The sequence below is a fragment of the Oryza brachyantha genome, chromosome 7 (genome assembly GCF_000231095.2).
Source record: "Oryza brachyantha chromosome 7, ObraRS2, whole genome shotgun sequence".
In the NCBI taxonomy this organism is placed as follows: domain Eukaryota; kingdom Viridiplantae; phylum Streptophyta; class Magnoliopsida; order Poales; family Poaceae; genus Oryza; species Oryza brachyantha.
Window position 1 is genome coordinate 18,565,379 of NC_023169.2, and position 18,253 is coordinate 18,583,631.

Below are 18,253 nucleotides of genomic sequence, written 5' to 3' on the forward strand. Positions count from 1 at the left end.
TTTATCGAGCGACTATGATTAAATTATATAACCAACGATATTATGTATAGTAAAAATTTAAATATTATGTGTAGTAAAAATTTAAAGGGGTAATATCGTCCTTTTAATTGTGATCTTTATTGTAAAAAAATAAAATTATAAAATACTACAAATCAATTAATTAACAAAGTACACGAATACACTTTTACTCAATGACTGAGATTAATTCTACTGGTAGTATCATACTACCAGTAAAATACACCGAAGAGGACCATCGATGGCAATCTGTTCAACGGCGGATATTCTATGGCACCATGCACATGGTGTGCTCATATTGTTTTTTTTTTTCGCTTAAGCAGTGCATGATTAACAGATTAGAGTCAAGTGAAATGGATCGAACTGACCCTACAACGCACAAACAAATACATAGTTTGGTGCTGGCCGTAGAAAACTTATGTCGGGCACATGTACGTACCGGTACTAATCAAAATCAACTTGATCAGCTAGCTCCTTCCATGACTATACACAAGTATTATGCATTTTAATTGTCTCCTAGCTTGGTCGAGTTGCTGAACGACGACAATGTCTGCCGGCATGTCGCTGGAATAGTTAGGCATGCATCCAATTTGGATTCTTCTATCGCTCATGGGAGTGATTAATTCATACCTGGTTCATCTGTGCCGGCGCCAATCCTCTAGCGAGCTATATAAGCAGCAGCGTGGCATCCTCTTTTCTTCAGGCAGAAGTAATTAAACGGCTTAATTACACGGATCATATCTAGGTGATAGTAACGTAGTAGTAGTTGGTTAATGGCTTCGTCGTCCTCTCTCTGCTTGATGGTGCTCGTCGCAGCAATGGCCTCGCCGGCATCGGCGCAGCTTTCGGCGACGTTCTATGACACGTCGTGCCCTAGTGCATTGTCCACCATCAGGAGCGCGGTGACGGCCGCCGTGAACAGCGAGCCTCGCATGGGCGCGTCGCTGCTCCGGTTGCATTTCCACGACTGCTTCGTCCAAGCAAGTTTCACGCACAATTAATTAACCACCTGCATGGTAATGAGGAGGAGATGAAAATAACGGAGGAGATGAAAATATTTGCAGGGCTGCGACGCGTCTGTTCTTCTGGCCGGCAACGAGCAGAACGCGATCCCGAACGCGGGGTCGCTCAGGGGATTCAGCGTCATCGACAGCATCAAGACGCAGGTCGAGGCCGTGTGCAGCCAGACCGTCTCCTGCGCCGACATCCTCGCCGTCGCCGCCCGTGACTCCGTCGTCGCGGTAATCGATCTGTCTTTTGTTGCTTTGTTGCTCTTGCGTGCATTAATCTGTCGCCATTTGTAATCCATTAATTTGCATGCAGCTGGGAGGGCCGTCATGGACGGTTCTTCTGGGGAGAAGGGACTCCACCACTGCAAGCGAGGCCCTGGCAAATAGCGATCTCCCTCCCCCTTCATCTGACCTTGCAAGCCTCATCGGCAATTTTTCCAACAAGGGACTCGACGTGACCGACATGGTTGCTCTCTCAGGTGCTAATAATTAAAGATTTTTAGTTAGGTTACCCATTTTGATCAAATTCATGTCACGAAATAGAAGAGAATATCATCTCGATCTTCTCATTTTTGCTTATGTTTATAAACCAAAATTTAAATTTTTAATCTTAAATTTAAAATTAATTTTAGTGTTTCTTCATCAAAGTTTATTTTCTAGCCTTAAGTTATTAGATCGCCATAATATATATATATATATTATTCATAATGTTTTTCTATTTACAAATATACCGTTTAATATATATGAAAAAGCTAAACAATCCCACGGTCAGTGACATGTCATATATGCTTGCAGGCGCACACACGATCGGGCAGTCGCAGTGCAAAAACTTCAGGGACAGGATCTACAACGAGACCAACATCGACTCCAACTTCGCGACGGCGCTCCAGGCCAACTGCCCACGGGCAACCGGCACCGGCGACGGCAACCTGACACCGCTGGACACGACGACGCCCAACGCGTTCGACAACGCCTACTACACCAACCTGCTGTCGAACCAGGGGCTCCTGCACTCCGACCAGGTGCTCTTCAACGGCGGCAGCACCGACAACACGGTGATGAACTTCGCGTCCAACCCGGCGGCGTTCAGCAGCGCCTTCGCGACGGCCATGGTGAAGATGGGGAACATCAGCCCGCTGACTGGTACCCAGGGCCAGATCAGGCTCAGCTGTTCCAAGGTTAATTAGTGCTAAATTGTACCCGACCGGGCCCAGTTCATCGATTGGCTCGAATCACCGGCGATTAGCCAAAATAATAAAGAGAACTGTGGATTAACCGAGCGCCACAGAATTGCTCAGATAATCCTCCGTGCCTACGCAGGTAGGCACAACAGAAATAATAACACGTACGTATATCCCAAGAGATAATTCTTAGTCTGTCGTCACAATTTAGGGCTTGTTCGGTTAGTTGAGATTTAATTCACAAGAGGAATCTATCTCAAGAGGGACCGGATAAACCCCTCATCCAGTCTCTGTGGAGTTTAAATCCTCAAGTTTCTCGTAATCCTTTCCATAAAAATATCATTTTGTTTTGACAGAGATTTATAGAATGTAGTAGGTTGAGATTTTACACATTATCATGTAAGATGAAGAGATTTTTTCCACACCATCGAGGAAGAGGATTAATTTCTCAGCTAAGACAATGAAAAAAAATCCCAGGATTGACCGGGCTAGAACCCAGACTAGACTTAACCGAACAACGATTTTTCTGTGGACCAAGATTTATTCCACGGGAGAGAAATCCACGGGAATTGCAGCTCAATCCTGTCCAATCACCCTTCAACCGAACAAAGGCTTAGGAAGGATATATCCAGCTCGGTTCATCATCTCCATTGCTTGTGCACCACCCAAATAATTCGACTTGATTCGGTTGATGAGGAAATGTTTGGCACAGGTTTCTGTGGTGTAAAATTTACTCCGGGAAAAAAATGACCAAACTATTTTCTGAAAATGAGATGAAATATGGTAGCGAACGAGAATATGGCCACGTGCAGCGAATCTTGTAAATATTGTCAAGAAAAGTTTACATTGAGTTTCTCAAATATGAGTGGTATATAGAAAAATAATCTTGTAAATATTGTCAAGAAAAGAATAATATGATTTTTATAGTTACTTAAGGATATAAGTGATTAAATTAACTAGCACAAAATAAAATTGTTTTTAAAAGGTTAGATGAGAAGCTTGTATATACAAAAATAATGTTCGTATGAAATACACCGTTTAGAAGCCTGTAAAGTGTGTCGGCGAAAATTCAAAATCTCTCATGAGATACCCAGAGGCTATAGGCCGCGTTCGGTAGGAGGGGAAGGGGTTAGTTATCTGGCAAGAAAAATACAGTAATAGATTAGTATATGATTAATTAATTAATAATTATTATGAATAGATTAATATGATTTTTCTAAAACAAGTTTCCTATAGAAAATTCTCGCAAAAATACACTGTTTAGTAGTCCGGGAAACGTGCGTGTGAAAAATGAGAGATGTTAGATAACTTACTGGGTGGCTGAACGCGGCCATAGTCTTAGCTCAATTTTACTTTTCTAACCAAAAAAACATTTACTATTGATCCTTAATCCAACTCTATAATTTGTCTATGATTCATATAGAATGGCTTTTAAGGACACAATACCTACCCGGAGTCCACCAGAGTAAATAGTGATGACATCGACCTACTAAAAAATTAAAAAAAAATACTACCACCCATATGTCAATCTCATCTCTTTTCTCTCCCTCCAATATACTCCTTTAGCAGATTTCTGTAGGATCGTAAATGGTCTTAGCCATTGAGGTGAGGGGCTCCCCACTTATATACTAGCTCCTTTGTCCCTCCACAATCAATATGAGACTATTCAACGATCTCCCCTTTCACACATTGGTGTCCCTTAGCCCTTCACCCCCCTTCACCGTATCCGGACTATCACCAACCCACGGTCCATCAGGTATACAGGCTTTGCATCCCCGCAGGCACCCTAAGGTCCATCAGGCCTTCACACACTGTGTCCATCGGGCCAGAGATGTTAAACTAGTTAGGCTCTGATACCAATTGTAGGATGGTAAAGGGTTTTTTTCCGCCTCAAAAGCTAGCCATTGAGGTGAGGGGCTCCTCCACTTATATCCTAGGTCCTTTGCCCCTCCACAACCAATATGGAACTATTCAACAGTTTCACAATTCTTGAAATTCTCAACGATATTTAAGTTAAACTACTAGACCTTTAACTATTAAGAACTTATAAAGTGTTTAGTTTAAAGACATTACAATATACTGTACAGATTAGTCTTGTCAGAATAATGGATATGGTATGCTCTATAATCATCCGAAAATATCACATATCTAAGAATATATGAAAGGTGAAAATCATATATGGATAGGGACACATGCGAGGATAGAAGTTTGTCATGGATAAACAAAGTATGAGGCAATACGATCCGGATACCATAAGGAATACTTTGTAATCCTACGTGAGTGTTTTGCTTAGATCTCAGAAACGCTGATAAGTGAATTTCTGACACGTCCCCCCTACTGCAAACGGGGAAATGTTGTCAACATCGGTCAATCCTGTCAAGGGGAACTAGAATGCAAAATGACTTTACAGCAATGCAGCTCTGGCCTCTGGCGAAATGTTGACAGATCTGGGCCTCTCCCACACAAACGCTGCTTAGTATGTGTTTCTCTTTATTCGATGGCAATTCAGAGTATGTTGACCTGCAGTCGTCGTTGGTTGTACCTGTAGCATATTAAGTCTGGTGTTATGACACGTGGACGCCTGCATACCGGTAGTAAGGCCTCGTTTAATTCCCAAATTTTTTTCCAAAAACATCACATCGAATTTTTGGATATCTAAAAAACATTAAACATAGATGAACCAAAAAAAATAATTGCACAATTGTGAAAGAAATCTTAAGACGGATCTTTTGAGCCTAATTAGTCCATGATTAGCCGTAAGTGCTACCGTAACCAATATGTGCTAATGACAGATTAATTAGGCTCAAAAGATTCGTCTCGCGGTTTCTAGGCTAGCCGTGAAATTCGTTTTTTCATTCGTGTCCGAAAACCCCTTCCGATATTCAGTCAAACATTTGACGTGACACTTCTCCTAAAAATTTTTCCAATCTAAACACCACCTAAATGACTCGCTACAGAACGCAAAGATTTTGCACTTTTGTTGGGCCATGTGTAGACTAAGTTTGGAATATACCTGGGCACAAAGTTTGGGTGTTTATCTTCACACGGTTTAGCAATCTGCAGGCTCATTTTGATGGGCCAAAAATATATCTCGAGCTATAAATATTTATAAGCAATTTATAGTGCTTAAGTAGGTATCAAGAGATACAAAACTTTTAGTATAAAATTTAATACTTCCTAGTACCTACCGAGAGATACCAAAATTTTAAATAAAGACTATAAAATTACTCTATAAATATAAATGCAATGCAGCGTTCTCTTGCAAGCCAGACGTACAGCTACAGTTGATCACCATGGCTTGTGCATCTTCTCTTGGGTTACTGATGCTCGCGGCGGTGGTGTCCACGGCCACCGCGCAGCTGTCGGCGACGTTCTACGACACGTCGTGCCCCAGCGCCATGTCGATCATCAAGAGCGGCGTGACGGCCGCCGTGAACAACGAGCGCCGCATGGGCGCCTCTCTGCTCCGGCTGCACTTCCATGACTGCTTCGTCCAAGCACGTTTCCACCCCCGTTCTGATTCGATTTTGATTTGATTTGATTAGGCTGAAACTTGAACTGTGCGTACGTTTGAAAATATCTGACTAGCAAAACAACATGCTACACACACAGGGTTGTGACGCCTCTGTTCTGCTGGCCGGAAACGAGAGGAACGCAGGCCCAAACCTCTCTCTCAGAGGCTTCGGCGTCATCGACAGCATCAAGACGCAGGTGGAGGCCGCGTGCAAGCAGACCGTCTCCTGCGCCGACATCCTCGCCGTCGCCGCCCGAGACTCCGTCGTCGCGGTAGGCTTCTCCATCGACAGAGCAAGCTTGTACTCTGCTATATATGCCGGAATGAATTCGCTGACCGTGGTTTGGCACTGCGTGCAGCTTGGAGGGCCGTCATGGAGTGTTCCGCTGGGGAGAAGGGACTCCCTCGGTGCTGCTACGGCGACCCAGGTGATCAACAGCCTTCCTCCTTCTACGGACAGCCTCGCGCAGCTCATCAGTGCGTACGCGAGTAAAGGGCTGAGCGCAACCGACTTGGTCGCTCTATCAGGTGCTCCTCAAATCTCTTCATTCATGTATGGCTGCGTTCTTTTGCTCTAAAACAGCGGATTGTTCCTCGGCTTTAATTATATACGCACGTTCTCGACCGCTGAACATCTTTTATACAAAGTTTTTTTTTATTTCTTCATATTTTCTAAAATGGACTTTTTATAAATTTATATCAGTTAGTTCATTCTTTATACGAAAAAAATACTCCCTCCATTTTATTACATGACACCGCTGTTTTTGATTTATATTTTACTGTTCATCTTATTTAAAAATTTTATCCAAATATGTAAAATTATAAGTGATACTTAAAATTCCTATAATCAAACTATAACAAAATGCTTAATAATTATATATATATTTTGAATAACACGAATGATTATATATAGACATAAAAATCAACTATGCCATATATTAAAAAGAACATTTTTTCTGTCCTTAAGGAGATACCAAGGCATCTAGTATCTAAGTTACCACGAGATACTATGTACCTCATGTTGCCTTCTCAAAAATGAAAAAAAATGCTATATAAAAAACAGAGGAAGTAGTTATAAAAAAAGTCAGATAATATTTCTTATTTAATCTTCATCGAAAAAAAGAACAGACGCTGTGGGCCGTGGGCAGGAGTAGTGTACGTGATTAATTAACGAGCGTCTTGATCTGCAGGTGCACACACGATCGGTGTGGCGCGGTGCCGGGGCTTCAGGACGAGGCTGTACAACGACACCAACATCAACTCCGCCTTCGCGACGGCGCTCCAGGCGAACTGCCCACGGGCAACCGGCAGCGGCGACGGCAACCTGGCGCCGCTGGACACGACGACGCCCAGCGCCTTCGACAACGCCTACTTCACCAACCTGCTGTCGCAGAAGGGGCTCCTGCACTCCGACCAGGAGCTCTTCAATGGCGGCAGCACCGACAGCACGGTGAGGAGCTTCGCGTGCAGCGCGGCGGCGTTCGGCAGCGCCTTCGCGACGGCCATGGTGAAGATGGGGAACATCGCGCCCTTGACCGGGACGCAGGGGCAGATCAGGCTCAGCTGCTCCGCCGCCAACTCGTAGTAACTCGTAATTAAGAAATTTACAAGACGCCCCGGCGCAACCCGTATTCATGCTCAGTCCAACAAAAAGTTACAAAATTTTGAGGAATCGGTACCTTATGTATCAAATCGTTTATAATCGTTAGATCTAACAACGTATATTCTACTCAGATAGATCCAATGATAAGAAATAATTTGATATCTTAAGATAATTTTTATTAAACCGGAACAAATCTCCTGAGATGTATATATACTAGTACCAGTGCACAGATCAAGAAAAGAATAAGGCTCAGGTGCAATTAAAATCGTAGAGCATGCAACGAGGGCATGGCATATCAGTCGCAAGCTATGCATGCCTCTTAGATTTAATTTGTACCGGTTCTATCTACCGCGCTTTCTTTTCTCTTCGGTTATATTTCCAAGTTAAATTTTGAATTTTTAACCTTAAATTTGGATTTGATTTTAGGATTTTTTTTATCCTAGTTTATTTTTCAATCTTTGTTTTTAAATCGATAAGAATAAATATATAAAAGTTTTAATAAATTATTTTTTATTTACAATATATCATTTTATTTTTGAAAATCCTAACCAACACCCCAATATATCTTCACACTATTGTACAACAAGTCCTCTTTTTCAATTTTGAGAGGACTCCTACTATGCACAACCGCTATTTCACACATGCACGATAGAAATCCAGACTGACAAACACCTTATCCACTTATCCTCCAAACTAATTTACTCGATTTCTCCCAAACCCATGTCTCGCTGCTAGCAACCGGACGCCGATAAGTCGTTTGCTAGCTTCCTTCCTCCCTGGCACCACTTCCTCTCATCCTCGTAACCCTGCAAAATTGATTTGAAAGTTTTAGATTATGGATGAAATGTTTTACAAATTGTGTTGATACATTTAGCCAACAGGTATAAAGTTTGAAAATTATAGGTTAAAATTTTAGTTCGAAAGAAGAATTGCTCAACCAATGAATTTGCAACGCACCTCCAATGCAGGGTGCTCAGTGAGGTGCTTAACAATATAATTAAGCTAAGCACTACCCTACATCGGAGGTGCGTATGTAGGGGAGGGAGAAACACATTAGGGAGGTGAGAGCTAAATGGAATCCCTTCTTTCTATAAAGTTAATCATTCTCTCTTATCTCATGAAGTCACATTATTTCAATTGTTTTTAGCCTTAGAATGATCATCAAGGATGTAAATTACATCTTTTCACATCATCTCAATTATTTTTAGCCTTTAGATGATTCATCAAAAGTGTAAATTATATTTCTTCCCCCAAAAGACACACCATACAACCCAACCATTTATAACCTATGATAATTGATAAAGACATAAAAATATATAAACACATGAAAAAAATCGTATATGAGGTAAAAAAATTTAGAATTCATATCTACTATATTATCCCACAGTTCTCCTGCAGCAACGCGCAGGGTATCCATCTAGTTGAAAAAACTTATGCCACCATTTTCTGCATAGGGGACGAACACGAGCTGTTTTGCTCAGGCGTGGACGCTTACTATCCCCTTCCCCGCCAATCAGAGATGTGCTCCGATCCAACCTCTAGGTACCGGTACCTCGAGGTACCAAATCATTTTTCATCATTAGATATAAATGAGTAGGATGTGTACTGTTAGATCCAACGATCAGAAACGATTTGGTACCGCGAGATACTGGTACCTCGAGATACTTTTTGTTGGACTGAAGCATCGTGCAATCACCGGCAAGATTTTAGGATGATACTGTACACGTGTACCTCTCTGCTATCCAAGCATTGTTTTGCTCCACATTGCAAAGGCATGTAAAGTCATATACGCCTTGGACTCACACCATGTAGGTTGGCTGATATAAGCCTTGCACAAATATTTTCAGACTTATTGATAATTAATTGATATGCACAGTGCGTGTACAGCCATACAAATATCTATATATACGACTCATCCGTTAAAGATCAGGCCGGGACGGAAGAGGCGCAGATCTTATATATTCTATCATCAAAGGCAAAAACAAGGTTGTCCATATCATGTTAAACATACCGAAGTTGATAGCAGAGCAAAATGGCTGCACAACGGTCTGAGAAAGAGAGAATTATCTTGGACAAACGCTGACCTTCTTCTTACATTAGATGGGCCAATCGATCCGTCCAAAAATTGCGTTTTGTCTGTTTGCACACTGCCCGCACCGGCACAACCAGTTGATCATATTGCACGTTGCGGTTGCCGTAGTAAAAATCGTATTACCTCTCTCAAAAAAAAGTCTGTTTTTTTTCCTATCTTGTGTATACCAAGACTAAAATACCCTTAATTTTAACAAAATTCAATTCAAATGTCTTCTACTATAATAAAGTCCAATACATCTGCCCCTTTCTTTAACAATCTCTAGTATATGAGTTTTACTCTTATCCTTTCTTTTATACCTCTAGTTACCAAATCGTTTCTTACCATTGGATCTAGCTAAGTATAATGTATACTATTGGATCCAACGATCAGAAATGATTTGGTATCATGAGGTACCTGGTACTTTAAGGTACAAAAGGAAGGATAGGAATAAAACTCCTAAAATATTAGTCTTACCTTTTAGCAAACTTCAATACAATATGCTTTTCAAAAATGAAAAGCTTAAAAACTGAAGTCGGTTTTTAATGAGATAAAAATAAGAGTTTTTTTACCATTCTTGAAAAATATCTTGAGATATTAAAAATTTTAATGTAAAATTTTGGTATCTTAAGGTACTAATTTTTTACATAAAAAATATAGTACATCGAAGTACTTTTTCAACAATGGTAAAAAAACTCTAAAAAATATTGAGTGATTGGATATATCCCCGCTAACCTTAGGTGTAGTGAAAAATGTGTCAAATTGTCTCTTGCACGTTGAAAAACAAAACAACATTACTCTCAATTCTTGTTATCTTTTAGATTGCTTTTGTATAAAGAAACCTCATAAAAACTTTGACTAGAGAGATTTGTTCTAGTCTAACAAAAAGTACCTCGAGATACCGGTACCTCACAGTACCCAATCATTTTTCACCATTGAATCTAGCTGAGCAGGATGAGCATTGTTATATCCAACGATCAGAAACGATTTGGTAACTCGAGGTACCGGTATCTCGAGGTACTTTTTGTTAACTGAAGCAAATCTCTTAAGTAGAACATTTAACTCTTAAATAACTTTCTTACGGATTCTCACAGAATAGTTCATTACCAATTACCACCCTTTACATAGATCCACCAGAGACACCACCTATATATCCTAGCGAGTTTTACTTCCATCCTTTCTTTTGTACCTCGAGGTATTAAATCGTTTCTTAATATTGGATCTAGCTAAGTAGAATGTGCACTGTTGGATTCAATGATCAGAAATAATTTGATACCACGAGATACCGGTAACTCGAGATAAAAAAGAAGGATGGAAATAAAACCCTATCCTAGCTTACACATTCTCAAGGATCAGTGACATCAGTCTTACAACAGTTACTGGTCTAGTGCTAGCAGTGTGCTGTACTGTCATTTGCTATTGGTAGCCCAAACTGTTAAGTGACATGGATGAACTCGCGTGTCTTAAATGACCAGAGATTTTGTCTGTTCAGTCCTATTCCACACTTTCCACTCATTTGCTCATAGCAAGTTCATGAACACAGCTGTAACTAAAGTGACAAAGCCATACTACGCCATTGATTCACAGACTTTTCCTGCAAGCAATGCCTGAAAATTCCAAGGAATGTTTACTCGGTGACAGGAGGCTACAGGGGTTGGTGTTGGCGGTAGCAATTTAAGGCGGAGATGTTTAGCTTTTTTTTTAAAAAAAAAGCCAAATAGTATATTTATAAATAAAAAATAATTTATAATAAACCTTTTATATTACATATTGTTAGCGATATAAAAGCAAATACTTTAAAAATAAGAAATATTAAAATCAACTCTAAATTAAAAATTAAAAATTTAATTTTTTGCTTTTAAACAAAAACCGAAGCGAAAATAGGGAGGTATAAAGCTGGGCATGGGGTGCATGCATTCATGTCTTAGCTAGAACGTGAGGCCATGAGAGCACGTCGTCGCATATTTTACTCGCATTGCAACACGTGATGGTCAATACTATTCGTACTCCCCCATCAAATGGCTGCAATGACGACAGTGGATGTGCCGGCATTTTGCGAGACTAAACCTGGACTGATGGGAAAAAATTTTAGCGCACGCACCCGGGAGCTTGCATGACGTCTAAATAGTCATTAAAAAATATAAAAAAATTGACAAGATAGTTTAATATGAGTTATATCACTCCACAAACATGCAAGTTTAAATTCAACTTCTACAAGTTGTAGCAAAAAAAACAAATAAGATTGAAACTAAGTATACGTATATTCATAATATTTTTGTTATTTTTACTATAACTTGTAGAAGATAAATTTAAACTTGTATGTTGGTGGAGTGATATAACTCATATTAAACTATCTTGTTAAAATTTTTCATATTTTTTAATGACTATTTAGTTAGCATACAAGCAACGGGTGTATATACTTTAAAAAAACTGCTTCTCTGGACTGATATGCATCAAATCTGGATGTTTTGTCTCCGCTGGAGAAGTGCAGAGACATGCAGGCTAACCAGTTGGCTAAATCTCGAGCTATAAATATGCATGGGATGCAGCAACTCTCCTTGCAAGCCAAAGCCAATTAAGTGCAGAGATAGCAAGGCAGAGATCGATACACATATATACACGTATAAGCTTTGGTTAATTGTTGATTAGGTTAGCCATGGCATCATCGTCTGCATCTTGCATTTCCTTGATTGTGCTCGTGGCCATGGCCTCTGCGGCGGCGGCGCAGCAGCTGTCGCCGACGTTCTACGACGCGTCGTGCCCTAGAGCTCTGTCCATCATCAAGAGCGCCGTGGCGACCGCCGTGAGCAGCGACCGCCGCATGGGCGCGTCCCTGCTCAGGCTGCACTTCCACGACTGCTTTGTCCAAGCAAGTACTCTGCACACATAACTCATCAATAATTAACCTGCACCTGCTTCCACTTAATTAAGCAGTTCAAACATACTAATCAAGAATGAAGCCTGGCTGCTTGAGTGATATATATATGAACTGAACTAATTTTGGAAGAACTTTGTCTGCACAATAACCAACCATGCTTTCTGTTCGATGACTGGCTATATATATATAATACAGGGTTGCGACGCGTCTGTTCTGCTGGCCGGACAAGAGCGGGACGCAGCTCCTAACAAGGATTCACTGAGAGGCTTCGAGGTCATCGACGGCATCAAGACGCAGATCGAGGCCGTGTGCAACCGCACAGTCTCGTGCGCCGATATCCTCACCGTCGCCGCCCGCGACTCCGTCGTCGAGGTAATTAACATAAATCGATCGACGACACCCGTCGAGCTGCTAATTAATTCTCGTTGCAATCTACGCATGGTCTGGAATTAAACGGGCATATATATATGCATCCCAGCTCGGAGGGCCGACATGGACAGTGCCGCTTGGGAGGAAGGATTCCATCGACGCAAGCCCGGCGCTTGCACTGACTGATCTCCCGCCGTTCACCGCTAGCCTCCAGGAGCTCGTAGCCGCATTCGACAAGAAGGGCCTCACCGTAACCGACATGGTTGCTCTCTCGGGTACAAGCACAGTACAAATCAAACCATGGCATGAAATGTACACATGCAATCAACTAATAATCAAGCTTATTGTAGGCGCGCACACGATCGGGCAGGCGCAGTGCTCGACCTTCAGGGGGAGGATCTACGGCGAGACCAACATCAACTCCTCCTTCGCGACGGCGCTGCAGGCGAGCTGCCCCCGGAGCGCCGGCACCGGCGACATGAACCTGGCGCCGCTGGACGCCGCGACGCCCAACGGCTTCGACAACGCCTACTTCACCAACCTGCTGTCGCAGAGGGGGCTCCTGCACTCCGACCAGGTGCTGTTCAACAACGGCAGCACCGACAACACGGTGAGGAGCTTCGCGTCCAGCGCGGCGGCGTTCAGCAGCGCCTTCACCACGGCCATGATCAAGATGGGGAACATCGCGCCCAAGACGGGGACGCAGGGGCAGATCAGGCTCAGCTGCTCCAAGGTGAACTCGTAAGATCGCTGCAGTGCTGCATTTTCTGCAGTAATAACAACGTTTGTATGATTGTATCATCAGTATACGTGATAAGAATAAGAACCCCACAACCACTAGGATATAATAGTACGTATGTGTGCGTGTACGTGGAGTGGTGGTGGTACATGCAGAATTGCCTAACTCTGTTTCTTAACAGAGAGGACAGACGGGCATGCATGGATGAACCAACATATATATGTTACGGTTTTTCTCGTGCAAAGGCACGGAGAAATGGAGGATTACTATATATAGTCATCTTAAATATTGTTGCTACTGATAATATACTCGTGCATTCTAATGTGCCCATATAATTGATGATGAACTGTGCAAGTCTCTAAAAAAATAGTTTTTTTTATGAAACTACTTGAGTTTTTCCTTTTATTAAGTATAGATTTGTTGACGTTAAAATCTGACGTGTCATACACGAAGGTCTATGAGTCAATTTTAAACAGCTGACAAGATGAACGGTAAAACAAGCCGATCGACTATCGAGCCAATAGGTAACTAAAAATCCAACCGATCAGATGTTGATGCTGCAATGGTTAGCCGATAAGATAAACGATCGACTGTAAAAGCTTGGATCGGATAGAAACTTGACCAAAATAAACTTGAAATAAATATTAGACCAACATAACCCGCCAAGTCACTTATTAATCTTAGTCGATCGGACAAGCCCCTATAATCAGATCGAACTAGACGTACAGAGATTGGACTTAACCAAGACAGTATGCAGTCAAGCATGATGTGATTATAGAAGACATGAAGATCGATAAGACTAATAAATAAACTTGATAAATAACTTGGAACAAACAATGAATCATGTGTTAGGATCGGCTAAACCCAACTTATATGTAATTCTCACAAGCCGATGCAACATAAATAACTGCTGATCTAACTAAATTAAGCCGATTGGTGTAGAAATGATACAGTAAAACAATCGGCTACTCTATTGACGTAAACATGATAAGCATGTAGATCGGCAAAAATCATCGGCTATAGACAGCGGGCAAACAACCAAGATCTATAAAATAACTAGCCCAGATTGCTAAGAATAATCGTAGAAAATCGAACTCAACCGAGACAATTCAAGATTAAACCTAGCAATGTCAGGATAGATACTAAACAGATCTAGATTGCTATCAAGCCAATGAGCCGATGACTGGTAACTTATCAGCTAGTACTCCGATAAAACAATAAGTAAAATACATCAATTTGATATAAACCATCTGACAAACGCAATCTACTAGATCGGACCTAACCGAGACAGTACTAGATTGAATATGTCAAATAGCGAATATCAAACCAACATAGATTATCTAAAGTGGTCGACTATATCAACTCAAAACACGAAAGTGATCTAAGTTAAAACTGATTGATAACTAGTAATCGCGCGACTAGATTAGAAGATCAGACCGAACTGAGACGGTTCTAATCTAGCCGAACGATTACCGTGGCCCGGCGGAACGTAGGACTTACCCCTCCGTCGGAGATCGAAATGATGCAGTCCCACGTCAAGTGCTAAGTTCTGCCGGAGTTGAAACTTTGATTAGGAGGGTGGTGATGCGCCGAGAGTAATTGATCTATTGATTGATGTAGATGATTTACAATGACCCGAGGCATACATATTTATACCCTCGGGTGGATGCTAATCCGTGTCGGACTCGACTCCTAACAGACAAAAAGAAATAACAAACTATATCTCTAACACGACAAGATTTCTAATAGATAAAATAAAACAAACAAGTCTCGATCGGACTCTAATCTCTTAGAGATAAAATAAAAATCCTAACTACCTCTAATTAATAGATAAATTTGCGCCGCCAAGCCCTAGGTCTTCACGGTTCCTTCTCGAATTCGGCTTATTATGGATAAGATTTTCTATTGGCGATTGCACATTTCCTTATCCGAGTCCAATATAGAAATTTACCAAATTTTGGTGTTAACAAGATTATATATTTAATTATAGTTATGTTTGTCCGCCGCCCAGGTTTTAGATAATTTCTGGCTCCGCCACTGAATCGGTAGTTTTTATATGGCATGGGTAATTGCTTGAGTTTTTCATATAAAAAGTCAAATGGCATATTTGCAAACGAAAAGTAATTTGTGAATAAAAACTTTTATATACACATTCTTAGCGATCTAAAAGTCAAAGGTAGAAAATAAACTTTGGTGAAAAAACGCAAAATCAACTTCAAATTTAGAGTTGAAAATTCAAATTTTGGGTTATAAGAATAAATATAAACGAAAAGATGAGATTGAAGATGTTATACAAAACTATCTACTGGTAGTAAAATCAATTAATAATATTTTTTAATTTAGTGGATTTTGTACCTGTTAATGTTTTTTACTGATGATAGAAATTAAGATTTGTTTGCTGAAGGTCTGATCAAATTTCCACTGCCAGTATCCCAATATTCGTCGCTTCCGCGGCCTGTTATCAGCTTCTATTGGGCCGTAAATTTACTCGTTCATTTGCTAATTTCGGCCAATGTATAACTGGATCACGGCCCATTAAAGATGAACGGTTCATTCTCTCCTGTTAATTTTTCTGCACAAAAACATCTGAACAAATATTGAATTTTTGGTTGAAACAAAACATAAATTTCCAGACAATTTCAAATACATGAGCTGATTCATCACAAAATCAAAAGAACATGCAAGCGCCCTCCAAGAAAGTATAGCAGCTAGCGCAGGTGCAGCTGTAGATCATCACAAGATGGAATCCATGGCGATGATGACTCGATCGTACGTGTCGACGATGGATTACTCCTGGTTCACCACCCGGCAGTTCTCCCTGATCTCGCCTTCGTCGCCGGTGAGCGGGCTCAGGTTGCCCATCTTCACCATGGCGGCGGCGAAGTCCTCCCAGAACTTGTCCGGGTTCTCGCCGTAGTACTTGACAAGGTCGTCGCTGTCGCCGCCGCCGCCTTGGTACAGCTGCTGGTCCGTGTGCAGCAGCGCCCGGCCCTGCGTGAGGCCCTGGTAGTAGTCGGTGTCGACGGTGGTCGGCGTGTCGTCCAGCGAGGTAAGCGCGTCGTCGTCGCCGGTGATCGGGCACTGCTCCTCGAGCGCGGCGGCGTAGGCCGGGTCCAGCGTGTCGGTCTCGTTGTAGAGGCGGCTGCGGAAGAAGAGGCAGCGGGAGTAGCCCAGCGTGTGGCCGCCGGAGAGCACGACGAGGTCGTTCAGCGACAGCCCGTGGGACTCGAAGTTGTCCACCAGCTCCGGGAGGTCCATGAACGGGTTCGGGATGTCGTCGTTCGCGTCGTCGATGCTCGCCGTCGTCGCGTCGCGCCGCCCCAGCAGCACGTCGTACGAGCTTCCCCCGAGCTGCAACAAAATGGACCATGTCATGTCACGGTGTTTGCAATTTCGGAACGAAATTCCAAGGAATTTCGGTTATGCCGGTAGGGTCCGTACTATTTTCTGAAATTGCTGAAATGATCATTTTTATTTCTAGAATTCAAGCATTTGGTGAGAAAACAATCGTTATCGGCATTTGAATTTGATAATTTTCATTCAAAATTTCCGAAAAGTTTTCATAATTTCAGTAACTAAAACATTTCGGTCCCCAGGTATAGAAGTGCATACTGAAATTTCAAACCTTACGTTATTTCCGCCTAACCAAGTCAACATGATGCCGCAGTTTTTTTCAGAGAAAGATAGAGCTGGACTGAAGCGAAACACGACTCACTCTCTTTTGAAAATGATGATGCTGTGACAGCTTGCTAATGGGATTAGGTTGAAGAAATACTTTCAAAAGGTGCTTTTAAGCATGGCTTGTCTTACGGTTAATGACGTTGGCCTGTCCGATATCTTTCTTTTTTTCTTACGAGTAGTACCTTTCAGCCGACAGTATGTGTAATCACTTGGACACTTGGATAAGTTTCAAACTTTTATAAGAAGCAAGCAGAAGTTCAGATTTGCGGAGACATGCAGCAAAAGATCGAGGCATACGACTGAAGAACTTACCGCGACGATCGAGTCACGAGCAGCGACCGCCAAGATATCAGCGCAGGAGACGACGTTCCCCAGGCAGGCCGTATTCACCGCGGCCTTGATGGCGTCGATCACATCGAACCCTCTCAGCGACATGTTGTTCGGCTTCGCCAGCTTCTCCCCGACCATGTCGTCGGTGTCGTCCAGCAGAACGGAGCCGTCGCAGCCCTGCATCACACAACATATTCATCACCTTGTAATTAAGCTTATTACATCGTTCGATGGCTATAAGTTGATCGAAATGTGCATGGCTTAGCTAGCTCACGTTGACGAAGCAGTCATGGAAGTGCAGCCGGACCAAGGACGCGCCCATCCTCGGCTCATTCAGGACGGCGGCGCCGACGACGAGCTTGATCGTCGTCAGCGCCTGCGGGCACGTCTCGCTGTAGAAGTCGGGGGTGAGCTCGCCGGAGCCGGAGGCGGACACGAAAGCAGCCGCGGCCATGACGGCGAGCCAAGCAAGAAACGCCATCTCCGGACAGTGCAAGCTGCTCCTACAGCTCCCGGTACCAGTGAATCTGTGATTAGCTATGATTTTGTGTGTGATGCTGATGAGACTGTGTGCTTTATATAAGTGCCTTGATCTGTCACGATTAACCACGTTACCAACCAGTGATTTTTTTATTGGGTTGCATGATAGAGATTTAATGCAAATCCAGGCTTCATTTCAGGTCGTTGCAGAGTGTGAGGCTTGACGATGAAGATTGAACAGATCAATCAGTTTCTTCTTCATCTTATCAATTACCTAATTGACAAGCACTTAGCCTTTTCTAATGGTGGAAAGTGCTATCGGTTTCTTGCGAGCAATGCCGACTTCTTTATCTTTACAGGCTTTTTCCTATTTATTATATTA

General features: G+C 42.2%; 4 protein-coding genes across 4 annotated transcripts; 3 read left to right on the forward strand and 1 right to left on the reverse strand.

Annotated features, from left to right (window-relative positions):
• The first annotated feature begins 739 nt into the window (after window positions 1-739).
• On the forward strand, window positions 740-2,687 carry LOC102711994 (peroxidase 2). Its single transcript, XM_006658062.2, has 4 exons — window positions 740-995; window positions 1,080-1,256; window positions 1,339-1,504; window positions 1,821-2,687. The coding sequence occupies exons 1-4, from the start codon at window positions 789-791 to the stop codon at window positions 2,210-2,212; spliced, it is 942 nt and encodes a 313-aa protein (XP_006658125.1). The 5' UTR covers window positions 740-788; the 3' UTR covers window positions 2,213-2,687.
• A 2,792-nt stretch (window positions 2,688-5,479) lies between these two features.
• Window positions 5,480-7,671, forward strand: LOC102712275 (peroxidase 2-like). Its single transcript, XM_006658063.3, has 4 exons — window positions 5,480-5,703; window positions 5,819-5,992; window positions 6,080-6,248; window positions 6,911-7,671. The coding sequence occupies exons 1-4, from the start codon at window positions 5,500-5,502 to the stop codon at window positions 7,303-7,305; spliced, it is 942 nt and encodes a 313-aa protein (XP_006658126.2). The 5' UTR covers window positions 5,480-5,499; the 3' UTR covers window positions 7,306-7,671.
• A 4,290-nt stretch (window positions 7,672-11,961) lies between these two features.
• Window positions 11,962-13,659, forward strand: LOC102712553 (peroxidase 2-like). The gene is made up of 4 exons (XM_040525924.1): window positions 11,962-12,263; window positions 12,468-12,644; window positions 12,751-12,916; window positions 12,992-13,659. The coding sequence occupies exons 1-4, from the start codon at window positions 12,051-12,053 to the stop codon at window positions 13,384-13,386; spliced, it is 951 nt and encodes a 316-aa protein (XP_040381858.1). The 5' UTR covers window positions 11,962-12,050; the 3' UTR covers window positions 13,387-13,659.
• Window positions 13,660-15,934: 2,275 nt separating this feature from the next.
• Window positions 15,935-17,928, reverse strand: LOC102712830 (peroxidase P7-like). The gene is made up of 3 exons (XM_006658065.1): window positions 17,666-17,928; window positions 17,374-17,568; window positions 15,935-16,731 (listed from the first exon to the last, which is right to left on the reverse strand). Exons 1-3 carry the CDS (start codon window positions 17,870-17,872, stop codon window positions 16,168-16,170), a joined length of 966 nt encoding a protein of 321 aa, XP_006658128.1. The 5' UTR covers window positions 17,873-17,928; the 3' UTR covers window positions 15,935-16,167.
• Between the last annotated feature and the right edge of the window lie 325 nt (window positions 17,929-18,253).